General features: G+C 38.2%; 1 protein-coding gene across 2 annotated transcripts; it reads left to right on the top strand.

Annotated features, from left to right (window-relative positions):
- Positions 1-1,156: 1,156 nt before the first annotated feature.
- On the top strand, positions 1,157-6,544 carry LOC110918799 (O-fucosyltransferase 9). Of its 2 annotated transcripts, none has more exons than XR_002581551.2 (10): positions 1,157-1,689; positions 1,758-1,830; positions 1,905-1,972; positions 2,047-2,135; positions 3,073-3,270; positions 3,523-3,727; positions 3,973-4,140; positions 4,589-4,756; positions 5,079-5,150; positions 5,230-5,366. XR_002581551.2 is itself a non-coding variant. In XM_022163085.2 (10 exons), exons 1-10 carry the CDS (start codon positions 1,318-1,320, stop codon positions 6,358-6,360), a joined length of 1,683 nt encoding a protein of 560 aa, XP_022018777.1. In that variant the 5' UTR covers positions 1,159-1,317; the 3' UTR covers positions 6,361-6,544. The 2 variants fall into 2 exon arrangements, 1 of the variants encoding a protein (XP_022018777.1); XM_022163085.2 differs by lacking the exon at positions 5,079-5,150 and adding an exon at positions 6,210-6,544 and having other exon boundaries at positions 1,159-1,689; positions 5,230-5,420.
- The last annotated feature ends 10,235 nt before the right edge of the window (positions 6,545-16,779 follow it).

Below are 16,779 nucleotides of genomic sequence, written 5' to 3'. Positions count from 1 at the left end.
AAAGTTCTAAAGAATTACCAAATCAGTCCCTTCAATTAGGAAATTAGTTTAATCTAAAATTTATAACTAGGTTAGTTATTTCTTTTGTAATTATTAACGAGACTAACAAGTTTCATTCATAAAATTAATATTTTAGACCCGAAAAACTAGTTATAGTAATTTCTAAATACGCGACATCTAATATAAATAAAAAAAGTTCGTTTAGGATCCGGTTTTCAAAACGGATGGGTATCGGAGATCCGTTTTTCGCGGATGTTACACATTGTTTATCGAATAATACGATTTTGTCATTTTCGTAAATGCCTTGTTTATCGTTAAGATATAAGAGCACATTTTTTTTGACCTCGAACAGGGTACATGAATTCTCAGAGACGCCACTGCATAGTGACGCCATGTGAGCTGCCGTCACTTGGCTTTTGAAGGTTCCCTGAGTGTCGCCTGATGATTACTGCTCTTTTAGTTATCATGGTGGACTGGCGACACTCGAACCAGAGTAACACATGAGTGTCGCCAATACTCAATAGTGTTGTTTCTCTTGAACGGTATGCGACAGCCTAATTAGTTCCAACAACTTGTAACAACATTTTCACTCATAGAAGAGCAAGTGGTTGGAGGACTACTCTATTGGTATCTGCTTGGATCATTCGTGAAAAAATTCGTAACCTGTGGTCGCATTTAGTTAACATATATGTCATTTTTTATGATAAATTCAAATTAGCCAGCCAATGATCTCTAGATCAAGTGGTGGAGGACTTGTATTTCTCTTGAGAGATGCAGGTTCGACTCCCACTTGGTGCAGAGTGAGGCACTGGTGGGCAATGATAGGAGACCTAGAGAAACCTGAGTTGGATCCTTGAGCCAAACGGGTTTTATCGGTAATTTCACTGTCGTGCCTACGGACGGGTGGGTTACCGGGTTTTCCCCGGAATTGGTGGTGGACTCGGGTTACTCTCGGAGTACTCCGTTTGTCCAGTGGGTGCCCCGAGAGTGCTCGGGATTGAGTTTATTGGCCGTTAAAAAAAAAAAAAAATCAAATTAGCCAATTGTCATATGCTAATACAAATATGTTATTTTTTTTTGTTGCCTAGTATTTTGGTAGAACGCGGTGTATCATTTTTCTTTTTTCTTTTTTAATTAGTAGAATTTAGCGTCTTGACCATTGCCGACAAATACCATGAAATGTCGGTGAAAAGTCATAATTAAGAAACAGCAAGAACACCCAGAGCAGAGCCTCTCTTTACTTACTTGCACTGAATTTGTTTCTCTGTAACTGAAATCCATGTTATGTTGGTGGAGATCTGGATATGTAAGTAGAGAATGCACGGTTACAGTCGGTTAGGTCGGGCAAGCGGGTCCCCCCCTTCCTCCCCTAGATTTCGGAGGCACAGTAAGGGCCGCGGTGGAGGGGTAGGGGTAGGGGTAGGGGTGGACGTGAAGCTTCTTGAGCGCTGGGTTTATGCTGTCATATCTGCAGTGTACCGCCGGAGAGGGGTTTTGCTGTTTGCGCCCCTTCTTTATGTCTCTGCAATGCTCTTGTATATGGGTACTATGGGTTTTCATCTTGGCTTCACCACTACAACTCCTTCTTCTTCTTCTGCTCCTTTAGGCTCTTTGTATCGAAGTCCTCAGCTTTTCCAACACTTGTGGCCCTATATTCAACCTCAAAATAACCCAACCAATAATGACTTGGTAAATGCATCATCATCTATATTTATTATTTCCATTCATCCTGCCTAAACTTGCAATTTTCTTCACAGATGATGAACGTCTGGAACATCAAGTCACGTCCATCTTGGAAACCTTGTAACAATCTTCAGAATTCTCAAGCAGGTTTGCACTTCTTGATCCACAATAAAGTCCACCACTTTGATTCTAATCCAATCCAGTACTGTGTTCATCTCCAGAACTGCCAAAATCAAATGGTTTCCTCATAATTGAAGCGAATGGCGGGCTGAACCAACAACGATTATCGGTACTTGTTCTAAGAAACGCTTAAAATTTATACACTCATCTTGAGTTATGGACCTTATTTAGTTAGTATTACAGATATGTGATGCAGTTGCAGTGGCAGGCTTACTGAATGCCACGCTCGTGATTCCAATATTTCATTTGAACAGTGTGTGGCGTGATTCAAGGTAGGTCTTTCATCTTTCTTGTTTTTCCTTTTCCTATCCACTCTAAATTGATGGTAAACATTATGCGCTGTTCTGTTTAAATCTTCTTTCAAGTGACTTCAATCGTATTTAGAAAGGCATTAACAAGTATATAATCCACATATTTGATGAAAATTGGAGTAAAATGAATGCATAACAAATGATGATAGGAAGGTAAAATATAATGAGCAATGATATAAGCCCCCCCTTAGTTAAAAAGGTATATGATTAGAGACTTGCATTTTGCAAATTAATATTACTTCTCTCATATCATATGACCATATTTCATCCCCAGTGCAATGGTTATTAGTACCAGATTGGAATTTTATGAACAAACAACTAAAATAAAATAAAGTTCAAGATAGTTCAGTGATGTGGAGACTCCCAAAAGTCCAAGATTAATAACTTTGACCAAAAGAAAAAACCTCCTTATTATTAATTTTAATAAGGACCCGGAGCCCTTGGACTTCTTAGTTGGCTCTATCCAACAGTTTCTCTGATTATTTGGTTAGAGCTGCATTGCTATTGAGGTTTGATTTTTGAACCAGAGTCACATCTATTCTTTGCTGGTCTTTTGTGTGTACTCTAAACAATGCTTTGCTCCCAATATTAGTAGAAGAAGCACATGTGGTAATTTCGACCGTTTATTCATGAATGCGTTTATTTGGGTTAGGTTTATGACCCAAGCGAATTGAAGGTTGCTAAAAGCATTTTTAATTCAACGACGACCCACCCATTTTACTAGAAAATTATTGTAATGATATACACCTTATGTAACAAATTAATTATTTAGAGTTTTCTTGGATAGTGGACCAAAAGTGTATACCTAACTCCCCGTTTTATCGACTCTAAGCCCCACTATTGTGACTTCATTCATGTTATATATGGAACTTTGTAAACATTACTTTTTTGTTTGTAGCAAGTTTGGGGATATATTTGATGAGGAGTTCTTCATATATGCATTGAGACATCATGTAAATGTGGTTAGAGAATTGCCCGCGGATATATTGGAGCGTTTCGACAACAACATAAGCAATATCGTGAATCTGAGAGTCAAAGGTTGGTCAAGTCCAACTTACTACCTTCAGAAGGTCCTGCCAAGGCTTCTGGAGTTGGGGTATGTAATTTTCTGTATCATGGATTCCAATATGCACTAGTGCCTTATTATACTTGTGGGAAATGTTAAAGCATTTTTCTTCCTCTTCAATCATAAACAGTTATTGCAATGAATATGAGTACTAAAATTTTATTGGGGGAGATTTCAGACGATTGATTTGGCTTGTTTCCCTTTTTGATAAGTTAAGTTCGAACCGAATATGGGGGAAGGAAAGATTGTAACGTTAACTCCTTTTGGTTATTGATTGTGCAGGGCGGTACGTATTGCACCATTCTCTAATAGATTGGCTCATGCTGTTCCTTCAGAAATCCAAGGGCTTAGATGTTTATCAAATTTTGGGGCACTTAGGTTTTCAGAACCTATACGCACACTTGCCGCAAAAATGGTTGATAAGATGATCCAGAATGCTTCTACCAGTGGCGGGAAATATATTTCCGTCCATCTTCGTTTTGAAGAGGTGCACATTTCACCGGTTTTCTTACTTGTAAACGGGTTGGGCCGGATTATGTTTTATCTCGAGCTGGGTCGAAACTTGAAAGTCATCATAAGATTGTTTTAGCACATTACATAAAGTTGGATTATTAGTGTATTAAGAAAGCGTTAAGAGTGTTTGTAGTTTGGCACAACCTCATTCACCCTGTTCTGACCCTTTAGCCAAACCAATCAACCTGTTCATATCTCACTAAAATGTTTGTTTTGAAGGACATGGTTGCATTTTCATGTTGCGTATATGATGGTGGCGAGGAAGAACAACGGGAAATGGATATTGCTCGTGAAAGAAGTTGGAGAGGAAAGTTCCGCAAGAAGAATCGAATAATAAGACCAGGTGCAATTAGGATGGATGGAAAATGCCCTTTAACTCCTCTAGAGGTAACTTTCTCAATCAAACATGCATGTTAGATGCTTTTTGGTAAATTTTTATTATTTAAGAAATTGAATTGACATTTTTCGGAAAAGAAAAGCATCACGTTTTCGGTAGAACCCAATGATGGGGAAAATAGGTAAATTTAACTCTTTGATATAGTTTGTTGCTCATATGTTCTCGTTGACCTGTGCCTTTTTTCTTTTTGCTTTTTATCTAAATGGCTAACTCACATACCCACTGAATCTACTCGTAAATCGACTCCAATGTCAAGCATGGGACCAAAACCCTCAAACCACCTGGGGAGGAACACCTTCGCTACACTGCTTGGTCTCATTGACCAATCTGCATGATGGCCATTAGAGGAATCCATTTTTAAATGCAAGTTTACATATTGTTATTGATACGAAGCTCGAAATCACATACATCAAATTTTATGGCTTTTATAAAATGTAGGTTGGAATGATGCTTAGAGGCATGGGTTTTGATAACAACACATCAGTGTATGTGGCAGCAGGTAAAATATACAAGGCTGAGAAATATATGGCACCACTTAAACAGATGTTTCCACGCTTAGAAACCAAGGATACATTAGCTTCACCTGAGGAGCTTGCCCCATTTATGGTATTTCTCCACCTTTAAATAACTCAAATGACTTAATTACCATTATGCTTGTAATACACACGTTTTCTCCACCTTTAAATAACTCAAATGACTTAATTACCATTATGCTTGTAATACACACGTTATTAACACATTTAGGTGGACTGGGATTTTCATAAATATTTAATATTTTAGTTGTGCTTGTATAAGCCGTTATAAAGGCAACACTTGTTTATGACATATTGACATGGCTGCCTCTTAATCTAAGCTTGGTTTAATTTATTTCCCCCTGGTTTTCCTCCTTACCTAGAAAATATAACCGGGTTGACCAATTTCAACTTAGGTGGGTTAAATTGGATCCAAGGCACATTTGGAATCCACCCTACGATGGAAATTTCAACTCAGTTGGAAGCAGGTTCATCTGGGTTTATAATGAGACATTTAGCTAAAAGGGTCAAAAGTAATTTTTGATGTAATTTTTTGGAATTGGGCAGGGGTACTCATCACGATTGGCTGCTCTTGATTACACGATATGTCTCTACAGCGAGGTTTTTGTTACTACACAAGGTGGAAACTTCCCTCACTTTTTAATCGGTCATAGGCGCTATTCCTATGAAGGACATGCCAAAACAATAATACCTGACAAGAGAAAATTAGCTCAGTTGTTTGATAGTCCCCATATCAGGTAACCATTTTTCTTTCAGTATAGAAATTTAGCAAAATGAACATGAAAGGGCCTTGTTACAAAGGGAGCTTCAGTTTGAGTCAAATGTGAAATAGAGTAGAGGTGGCATTTTCAAGTGGAAGCATGTCGATTTTGTAACGAGTCAATTGTAGAAAATTAACGGGTTAAATCATGGGTCATCCTGTTTATATAAGATCTTTGCAAGCATAGGATTGATCCTGATCTTGCAGTCCGGTCCATTCTTTCTTGACCACAATAATTGAATTTATAAACTAAAATGGGTCATGTTTGTTTAAATAAAATAAAGCAAAGTATCATGTAGGACCCATAAGTATCATGTCTGCGTTACCGGTAGCTGAAAAGTTACCAGGAAAAGAAACATAAAATGCTGCAATTTGTATGGGACATCTTTTGCACAAGTCAAAACGGGTTGGTCTGATCCGAAACACTTTACATGATTACAAAAGTTATATATGTTTGGGAAAGCCTACTTGTTGAAATAAAATGATTCATAAGGTTTTATGGACACTTTGAGAGGCATTCACCTATTTGACATGTTTCACTTTGGGGGCTGCTACAGCAAGTCACCCCCAACTTTGTACACCAAGCCCCGTGTCACCTCATACAAGACCGTTTGATTGGTCGAAAATGGTCATACGGGCGTTAGTGGTGTCTCGATAGTGTGTCAGTAGTGGTGTTTGTATAGCTTTGTTCCTCATTTTAAGATAGTTTTCTGAGTCGTCATGTTTGACTTGTATCCCGGATCGACCCACTTGTATGTTGTTCCAGATGGGAGAGCTTTCAGAGGCAGTTGCGGGAAATGCTTCATCATAGTGATGTAAAGGGAAGTGAAATAAGGAAGCCAAGTGCCTCGCTTTTTATGTATCCAATGCCAGATTGCATGTGTAAGCAAGCAGCTGCTAAAAACTCAACAAGATAAGACTTGCACAGGTATATGGCCTTGAGGCTTGACTATATAAACTAGAATTCTTTTTACACATGTAGTTAGTCATATTTTTATCATTATTGATCTGTAAACTATTTAGATGAGGTTTATATGCATACCGAGTTGTATATACTTGAAGGCAGTTGGAGATATTCGTATTCATATTGTTTTTTCTTGATATCAAATATCATGTCATGTTACATCAGTTCTTCAAATGGCACTCATTTCTGTTTGCTACGTTTGTCTTTTCTTTTTTTGGGAGGTGGTGGTTATTCTAAACTAAAAAATGACAATTTAGACCATCACCTATAGACAGCTTTACCGCTATGATGAACAATGTGTGTTTGGTTTGTACATAGATGGTGGTTTTCTTCTTTAACGCTGGAAGGCAAATTACTTGATGCTGGTTCTAAATGTGAAGCATCAAACGTTTAAATATGAAACACTACTATGCCTTAGCAATCAAATGGACTGTCAAAACCAATTGGATTGGGCAAAATCGGAAGCGCCAGATTGTTTGTGGTGCCACACCATAGACATGCATCCATGTTTGTGTTGCTTCATAGATCTGAAACACACAAAGCCCTTTCGATTATAGAGACAACCAACCCAGTCCGTGAGCATGAATAGCAGCAATCCTAGAAGAACGGTGAATAGTCAACCCGTGTGCAATAGCTCCCTTAAGATATTTGGTCAATGGGTTTCTAAAGATATTTACTAATCACAAAAGCCATTTCCAAACACTGTATAGCTCAACACGACTGTGATATAATAAGGGGCCCTCCAGTGGCACAATACAACCTAGAGAATTATCTTCCATGAGAAACATGAGCAGATAAAGTTCGACACCGACTGAGACCACTAGGCTGTAGGAAATCTATAAAATATAATTTAGAATAAATTAAAATAAGAATAAAAGAAATCTATACAATATTAAGAGCAAGTATCCCGTACAAAAGAAGTAATGCGTGCAAATGATAGGAAACACTCACAACCATTGATCTCAAGATTAATGGCTACAAATAAAGAGCAGTGACATTTTCGTTAATACGAGGTTTAAACAATTAAAGAAACAAATAGATAGGGGTGCAAACGAGGCGAGCTACTCGAGCTCGGCTCGAAAAAAACTCGAACGAGCCGAGCTCGAGCCTAAGCCTAAAAACAAGCTCATTTAGCAAACGAGCCTGAGCTCGAGCTTCGCTTATCGAGCTCAAGCCGGCTCGCAAGCCTAAACGAGCTTTCTGTTTATATATTTTTTATTAATTATTAATATATTAAATATATATTTATATAATAATAATTACCATTTATATAAATATAAAAAATTAACTAAATTATATGTATAATTATAATTATAATTAATATAAACTAATTAATAAATACTAAACGAGTCGAGCCCGAGCCGAGCTCGAGCTCGAGCTTTCATATGTTAAACGAGCTCGAGCTTGGGCTCGGCTCGTTTGCACCCCTACAAATAGAGAAAGGATATTCTAGTCTTTTCGCACTAGAACTCCTTCCCTCCTTGATTTTCAAACGGCTATAACTTTCTTATATATTAAATTTTTTTCAAAAAAAAAAAAACTGTATTAACGAGCATTTCATTCTCTTTAATTCGAGCAACATATCGCTATAGTTTTCTTAAAAAATTTACAGGATTTTGAATACCCATTACCAACGTTGGAGAACTCACTAGTCGCTAGTCGGCCGGTGAGGTGAGGACTAGCGACTACTCGGGATTAATCAGGGTTAATCGGATCGGTTTTTTTTATACGTAATTTTCAGTTTTATGTATACATATACATATTTTTATAGGTAAATAATTTAAGTAGCTAGGTTTCAACTATTACTTAACTCATTTTTTAAGTATACAAGATTAATTGTTGGAATTCATATGGTTTAGTTGGAAACTGGCCGAAATTTAGAGGTTTTGGCCGGAATATACAGGTTTTTTGCCGGAATCTGGCCGGAAACGTCGATTTTTTGTTGGCCGACTAGGCCCGACTAGGTCCAACTAGCGATTAATGGACTGATTAACGAAAAATTACTCAGTTACTTACTGGCCGACTAGCGATTAATCGCCTACTAGTCGTGATTTTCACAACACTGCCGATTACGTAATTACGTGAATTTAAATACCAAGTACGTAACTACGTGATTTTGAATACACATTACGAGATTACGTGATTTCAATATAGTATTTTATGTGAAACTCCAATAAGTGATTACGAAACAATAGTTGACTATGTATTATTATGTAACTACATGATTTTCGAATATATGTTTCGTGATTACATGATTTCATTATAGTATTTATGTGAAATCCCACTGAGTGATTACACAATTACATAAAAACAAAACATGTAATACATAATATTTCATATGGAATACCTAATATTTCATGTCTAGGGTGGGGTTAGGCTACAAAATCCATTTTTTCTACAAAGTGTACATAAGTCATAAAAACCACAATTTCAACCATAAAACACACTCAAAACCTACAAATAACAATGTGAAGATCACTAAAACACAATATCCAAACCCTAACATTCCATAAAAACTTCAAACACGGCATCGTAGAACTATGAATATAAAACACAACATGATGATCATCATAAAACACACTGATGTTGGTCATTCGAAAATCAAAGCCTTATCATCTAAAACACAACACAAAACCCACAAATATGGCATTCTAATAATTGTTACTTTATTATTTGTGGGGTTTGAGTGTGTTTTATGGCTGAAATTATGGTGTTTTATGACTTTGTACACTTTGTAGGAAAAATGGACTTTGTAGCCAACTCTCACCCTATATATTCATGTCTAGTGGAGGGTTCAAATGAGAAGAAAAATTTTATAAGAATAAAAAGAATAAATTTTAAACTAATAAAAATGCTACATTTTACTTCATTTAATATGTGTATTTAATGTTATTAATAAGGGCATATAGGTAAATTTCTAATTGTAATTAATTAGTTAACTAATTAAAAACTTGTAACTCACTTTTAAATATACTCTTTCAAGATAAAATAATTTAGGGTGAAGGACAATTTTCGACATGTGTAGGCTAAATTTTAGTATGTGTAGGATAAATTCTTAAATATGTATAAAAAATTAGATATGCGTAGGGTAAATTTCGGTAAGTGTAAAATATATGTAGGATAAATTTTGAAATGTGTAGGATAAAATGTTTTTTGCTTTATTAATGAGAGATAACATAATTAATGAGAAGAGTTGTAAACTAATTAATGTTTTACCATTATGCCATTTCTTCTTTTTCTTCTCACATTAAATTTCTTCTCAAATTAACCTTCCCCTTCATGTCTAATCACGTATTAATGATAAATTATATACAAAACATTAGCCAAATCAACCTATAATAACCACATAGTGTCGTATATTAGAAATTTAAACACGTAATAAAGCATAAAACAATCAAGTTCTTATTATTAAATGTGTAATCACGTAATGGATTTATATTGAATGTGTAATCACGTAATGATTTGTGTTGAATGTTGAATAAGTATTCAAAATCACGTAGTCATATACTCGTTATTCAAAATCACACAATCACATAATGGGTATTCAAAATCCTATGATGTAATATTTTTTAAGAAAATTATAGCAATAGGCGACTCGAATTAAAGAGAATGAAACGTTAATACGTGTAATTTTAAAAAGAAAAATTAACTTATATATATAGAGAGAGAAACGGGATCAGGAGAAAACGCTCAAAAGTGTGAGAACGGTGAAAACGCATCTTGGCCCAACACGTGTCACGCGGCATAGAGAAGGGCGGAGGGGCTTTTTTGTCCTTTTATCTTCTGCTTTTCCAGTTCCGCTTTTCCCAATATTGTTTTATTTTTTGTGGTTTAAGATTTTTGGTGTTAACCAAATTCAATAATTAATGGCGTTTAATGGTTTCATTGTATTAACATTTTGGCGTTTATGGCGTTTATGGCGTTTTTCAAATCGTATGCCATTGGAACCCCAGAGGGGTCAGGAAATATATCTGAATGGCGTTTTTTCAAGGCGTTTTAAACAAGATGGCCCATTGTTCTATTATTTTTTATATACATTTTGGCATTTGTGGTATCTTGGCGTTTTACAATTGTAAGATTATATTACAACCACAGGGAAAAAAATAGAAGCGAAGAAAATAAATTAAAAATCATAATTGGATCTCTCTTCACAATTTTCGCTGTCATCAGCTTCTCTCTTCTTTTAAATAGTACAAGAACTGTGATGTGTGTGTAGTGTGTATATAATTTTTTTTTTTGGGTAAAGGGTTACCCCGGTGAATTTTATAAAGAATCAAAGAACAGGGTGTGACAAAGCGTTCGACACACACTAACTAGGCTTGACAGGCCAAGCCTAGGCAAACACAAACTATAAACCAAAAACACACAGCCAAAACCAAACACAACCCGAACCATAACACAAAAACTACAAGACACTTGCTAAACTAAACGTCGCCCTTAGCCCGGATCGTCCTCCTTTATTTCCCACACTTCCAAAAGCTTCCTGCTATGCACGTCCCGACCGATCTTGAACCCCATAATACGAAGTCGAACCGTATCAAAAATAGATTGAGCCACCATCTCTTCCTTATTGCGTATATTAGAAAACAACCGATTGTTCCTTTCTTTCCATATGAAGTATGTAGCAGCCGCAAGAACAAGCTTACTAACAATGTGAGCCAGCGTCTTTGAACTCGTATTATGTTCTATCCATCCCACAATAGAGCTCCAATGGTCATCAACATATTTCAGATCCGTTCTCGTCTTGACAATATTCCAAACTTTAGCCGAAAAAGAGCATTGAAAGAACAAATGATCCCTCGAGTCCCGTCCATAGTTGCAAAGAGGGCAGCACATAAGTCTTAAATTTGTCTCACTCCCAGCTTCCCAAACCGCCAGTCTATCCTGCGTCTTGAGTTTATTTTTTAGAACTAACCAAAGGAGGAAAGCGTGTCTTGGAATGCATTGGCCATACCACACCATGTTCGCCCAAACCACCTTGTTATCTCTTAACCTAAGATTGTTCCATGCTTCCCAGGAACTAAAATGCACAATTTTACCTTCCACAGTTTTCCAACCCAGTCTATCACTCGAACCAGGAACAAGATGAGGAACCGTAACATTTATGAGAACTGGGAATAAGTCATACCATGCCTGAGGCCACCTCCAATTGCCCTCCACATCTACAAGCTCATCAACCGTAGTATGTAATGTAAATCCAGCTTGAGCTATTCTCCTAGGCGTAATAAAATTACGGATCGGACTACACGAGCACCAATTGTCACTCCATGCATTAGTCTGCGAACCACTACCAATATTCCTCCAAACATAACGTCTGACTAGCGGACGAATAGCAAGAATCTTTCGCCAACTCCAAGTTAAGCTACCACGGCTTTGAACTTCCCAAAAATTACGGCCCTTTAACTTATACGAGTGGATCCATTGGACCCATAGGGACTCACGGTTGCTAATGATGCTCCAGACGTGTGTCATCATAAGGCCTTTGTTCACATCGGATATATTTCTTATCCCTAGACCCCCCTCATCTTTAGGCAAACAAACATCCTTCCAAGCAACTTTTGACCGAATATTGCCCGGGTTCCCTGCATTCCAAAGAAATCTATGCATTCTCTTTTCAAGATCCTTAACTATTCGCATAGGCAAAATAAATACCGATGCCCAGTATGTGTACATAGCTGAAAGAACAGAGTTGAGAAGCTGCAATCGGCCTGCAAAAGACAGCGATTTAGACATCCAGTGATTAACCCGCCTCTCCATACATTCCACGAGCACCCAACAGTCTCTAAAAGATAACTTAGTAGAGATCAACGGAACCCCGAGATAGCGAACCGGAAGATTACCCTCACGAAACGGCAACAAGTTCATAATCTCAGCTTTAACTTGACTTGTAACGTTACAGAAGAAGATTGTACTCTTTGGCAAGCTAGGGACTAATCCCGAGACACTCGTAAACTTGTCCAACACATTCCGAATAAGCTGAACCGATCCAGTATCCCCATTAACAAAAACAAATAAGTCATCAGCAAAGGACACATTAATAATCTTTTGTTTAGAGCATTGGCTATGGAACTTAAAAGCCGGATTTAACGCCATCTTTTGCAACATGAGGGATAACACCTCCATAACCAACGTGAATAGATATGGGGACATTGGATCTCCTTGACGAAGACCACGTTTCCCCGAAAAATACCCATGCAACTCACCATTTATGCTGACTGAATAGGACACGGACGTGACACATGCCATAATCCAAGATACCATCTTCCGGTGAAACCCGAACCGTTTTAGAATAGACTCCAAAAAAGACCAACTTACAGTGTCATAAGCTTTCTGGATGTCTATCTTCAATGCACATCTCGGCGGACCACGATTCACATGATAATTATGCATAAGCTCCTGCGTAATGAGAATGTTATCCGATATCTTCCTACCCGGAACAAACGCGGACTGGTTTATGTTCACTAATATCCCCAAGCTGCCCTTCAAACGATCAGTGATTATTTTGCTAATACATTTGTAAATCACATTGCAGCATGATATCGGCCTATAGTCAAGCACCGTATTTGGGGTATCTATCTTTGGCACCAACGCTAAGATCGTGTGGTTAATTTGCTTCAGAATTTGTCCATTATTAAAGAAATCACGCACCGCTTTTATAACCTCACTACCCACTATATCCCATGCATTTTTAAAAAACGCAGACGTGTACCCATCCGGTCCAGGGGCCTTGTTTTCACCTATGTTGAACATAGCCTGTTTCACCTCATCATCCGTGACATGTCTTACCATATCCGCCGCCACATTTTGTTGTAAAACATTAACAAATAAATCAGGATCATCAAGACTCACAACCTGATCTTCCGTACCCATGAAAGCCGAATAATGGTTAAGAAGGGCAGCCGCAACATCACTTCCCTCATAATGATTATCGTTCGTATCCTTGATGCAATTGATCTTATTTCTCGCATTCCTATTTTTCACACAATTATGGAAATAAGAAGTGTTAGAATCACCAGCGCATAACCATTGCACTCTGGACTTTTGCTTCAAAAAACACTCCTCATCATAGCTAGCAGCCTTGAAATCACGCAAACATATGACTTCCGAAGCTCTAAGTGCGGCATCAAACGGATGAGATTCCACCTGTTTTTGAACCTTATCCAACTCATTTCGTAGATCAATAACCCGTGTATGAAGGTTACCCTGATTATGTAATATCCTCCGAAAGTGAGATTTCAGCTCCTTCATCTTCTTCACAACAGAAAACATGGTCACACCTTCAACCGGTTTATTCCACTCGGTCACGACAGCATCACGAAACTCAGGTTTCGTCACAATAAAATTTGGGAATTTAAACGGTTTAGGCCGATCCCTATGGATAGAGAATAACTTCAGTATGGCCGGAGTATGATCCGAGACTCGAAACGGCTGAAAAATGGCATAAGCATCCGAAAAAGTCTCTAAAAGTTTGATGTTGCCCATGACACGATCGATCTTCTTTAGCATTCCTATCCCATCCTTTGGTTTTTGATTCCAAGTATAGTGTGTATATAATTTAGATATATTATTAAGCCCTTTTTACACCTTTAGCCAATTTTTAAATTTATAAAACACGATATTTACTAACACTAAACACACATATGGGCAAGTGCACCCATCGTGGACGTAGTATAGTGTTGGTAAGATACCGAGGTCGTCCAAGGACACAAGAGCTTTTAATACCTGTTTATCCTCAACGTCTAATCAAATCAAAAGTTAGAAAAGATGTTTTTAAACTAAGAAAATAAAAACTAAGTAAATGCTGAAAAATAAAAATAAAATAAAAACAGATAGACAAGATGAATCACTTGGATCCGACTCGTGTATTAGTATAACCTTTGATTATTTTCGCACTTTTGCACTTGTTTAAGAGATTATCTTAGTTATTGTAGTAGGCCCCTCTTTTGAAGGCGACGTTACCCTCAACTCAGTAGTTTGAGTCAGCAAGGATACAATCCTAAAGGGTTGGATTATTGGAAGATAATGAATTAAGTTATTAATGCAAATTGTGGTAGGCCCCGCTTTTAGCGGTGACGTTACCCTCGGCTAAGTAGTCTGAGTCAGCAGGGATACAGTCCTAAATAGCCGGGTTATAGTATTAATACTAGTTAACTTATGAGGGGGTCAAAGAGTTTGGATCCCCGCCATCCAATACCTATGGGCATTGAAGGAAATCCTACTAAATTTGACCCAGGTCCCTTGCAGGACCTCTAAACGCTGAACAAGGGCAAGACCCTTACCAAACCGTTCCCTTAACCCCCGACCAGGTAGCCAACATACCTCCATATAGACCGTGGAGATATGAATGGTGAAAATCTTTTATTTTATATAGACAGTAAAATAATGCCAAGACACCACGGACAAACGATAAGGAAAGATCACCTTCAACATAAGCAACTAGTTATTAAAGTCATTAATACAAAACCAAATAAAAAGTGCAAAAGATTAAAAATAAAAAGTATTATACTAAACACTTGTCTTCACCAAGTGATGTAAGAGACTTAGGCAAACATGGCCTTGATTGTCAAGAACTCTTACGATCAATCTTGGATCCCGAGACGACTCACACACTCTACGATGGACAATGGATGATGGTGGTGGATGATGGTGTTATGGTGGTGGTGGGTGGTGGATGAAGTGTGAGAGAGGTGGTGTGCCAAGGGATGAGTTGGAATGAAACCAAGCACTCCTATTTATAGGCTGAACAGAAGGCTGGGCACGGCCCCGTGTCCGCTGGACACGCCCCCGTGCCCGTCTGACACTATCTCTCTTCATTAATTGTAATTCGCAATTACAATTAATGCGCCTGCTGTACTTTCACCACGCCCCCGTGCTCACTGGACACGGCCCCGTGGTGGGCAATAGAAGCTTCTACAGGTTTGTCTTTTCTGCTGCTTCTTGGGCACGGCCCCGTGCTGGCTGAGCACGGGGCGTGTTCAGGCTTCTGTTTTCTCTTCTTTGCTTGGGGAGATGCCGTTGAGGGTTCGGGCAGTCTACTTTTATTCATTTTCTTGTATTTAAGTTGGTAAGGACCGGGAATGAATCGTCGTGGCAAGTTCTAGAGTTGTAAGAACCAAGCGGCTATTCACACAAGAAACGAAAAAATGAGCATTTAGTCTAAAGATGTAAATTTGTATGCTCAATAAAGGCTCAAAACTCACTTTTGTGGAAATGAGTTTTTAATGTGATCAAGTATATATAATCAAATTTTAACGAGACTTGTTATGCCGTTTCATAATTTTCTTATGTTGGTTCTTGTTATCACGACGCTCTCGGTTGTAAATTTTATAAAAATATAACCTTATTAATCTTGTGATTCCCAACTTAAACTTTAGACAAGTAAAAAAATGAAAATTTTTGAAAAAAAATTTGGGGTGTTTAGCGGTTCCAATAGAGTTTTGTGTAAGGCTTGTTGTTAGGACTTGCAAAATTTCAAAGTGTTAGCTTCCCCCCACACTTAAATTACACATTGTCCTCAATGTGTCCCAAAAATAAATTTTTAGGTTGATTGGATGTGCAATGTGGTGTTAAAAAGCAAAGATTTATGTTACTGGCAGTCTGGACACGGCCCCGTGGGGACCAGACACGGCCCCGTGTTCAGGTGCCAGTAAAAGAAATTAAAGAAATGAGACAGAAGCCTGGACACGGGGGCGTGTCTGGTGAACACGGCCCGTGTCCAGTTACCTGAACTGGGCGTTTTTCTGCAGGTGGTTGAGCACGGGGCCGTGTTGGTTGAGCACGGCCCGTGTTGAGCCTTCTGTAATGGAGATTTGTGTCGGGTTGCTTCGTTCTTTGTGCATGGGGTCATTTTTCTCGTTCCCTTTTTCATCCATTATCACCATGAGTGTGTTTTATTCATCATAAACCATCAATCCTTAGAAACCATCATTTCATTGCAAACATAGAGAGATACATATAGTCTCAAAATAAACTAAAAACTTAACTAAATAACTAGGGGGATACACGAGGTTATCATAAGGGTTCTACTTATTTAAGAAAATTTCGGGAATAGTTTCCCGATTTAGTAAGACCTTTAGCCGATTGTCCCTCGGATATTGTTCAAAGCCACTCTTCTATCTCCCTTGGAAGGAAGAAAGCGGCTTCATTTTCCTCAGCGGCTTGAGGAGGAACATTCACCGGGACTCCTTGCACCACCCTCTGCGGAGGTTCTCGGTGCATGGCATACCATTCGGCCGGAATGACGACCTCGGGTACTACATTCCACGCTCTTTGGGTTATTATGAGAACCAAAGGTGGGGAAGCGAGAAGGTTTAACCTCCGGTGCAAGAGGTTCACTTCTCGAAGACAGCCCTCCAACCCCACCATTAGATGG

Source organism: Helianthus annuus, chromosome 2, assembly GCF_002127325.2.
Source record: "Helianthus annuus cultivar XRQ/B chromosome 2, HanXRQr2.0-SUNRISE, whole genome shotgun sequence".
NCBI classification, from domain to species: Eukaryota; Viridiplantae; Streptophyta; class Magnoliopsida; order Asterales; family Asteraceae; genus Helianthus; species Helianthus annuus.
Note: the sequence above shows the minus strand (reverse complement) of the source record. Positions and strands in the feature narration are given on the sequence as shown.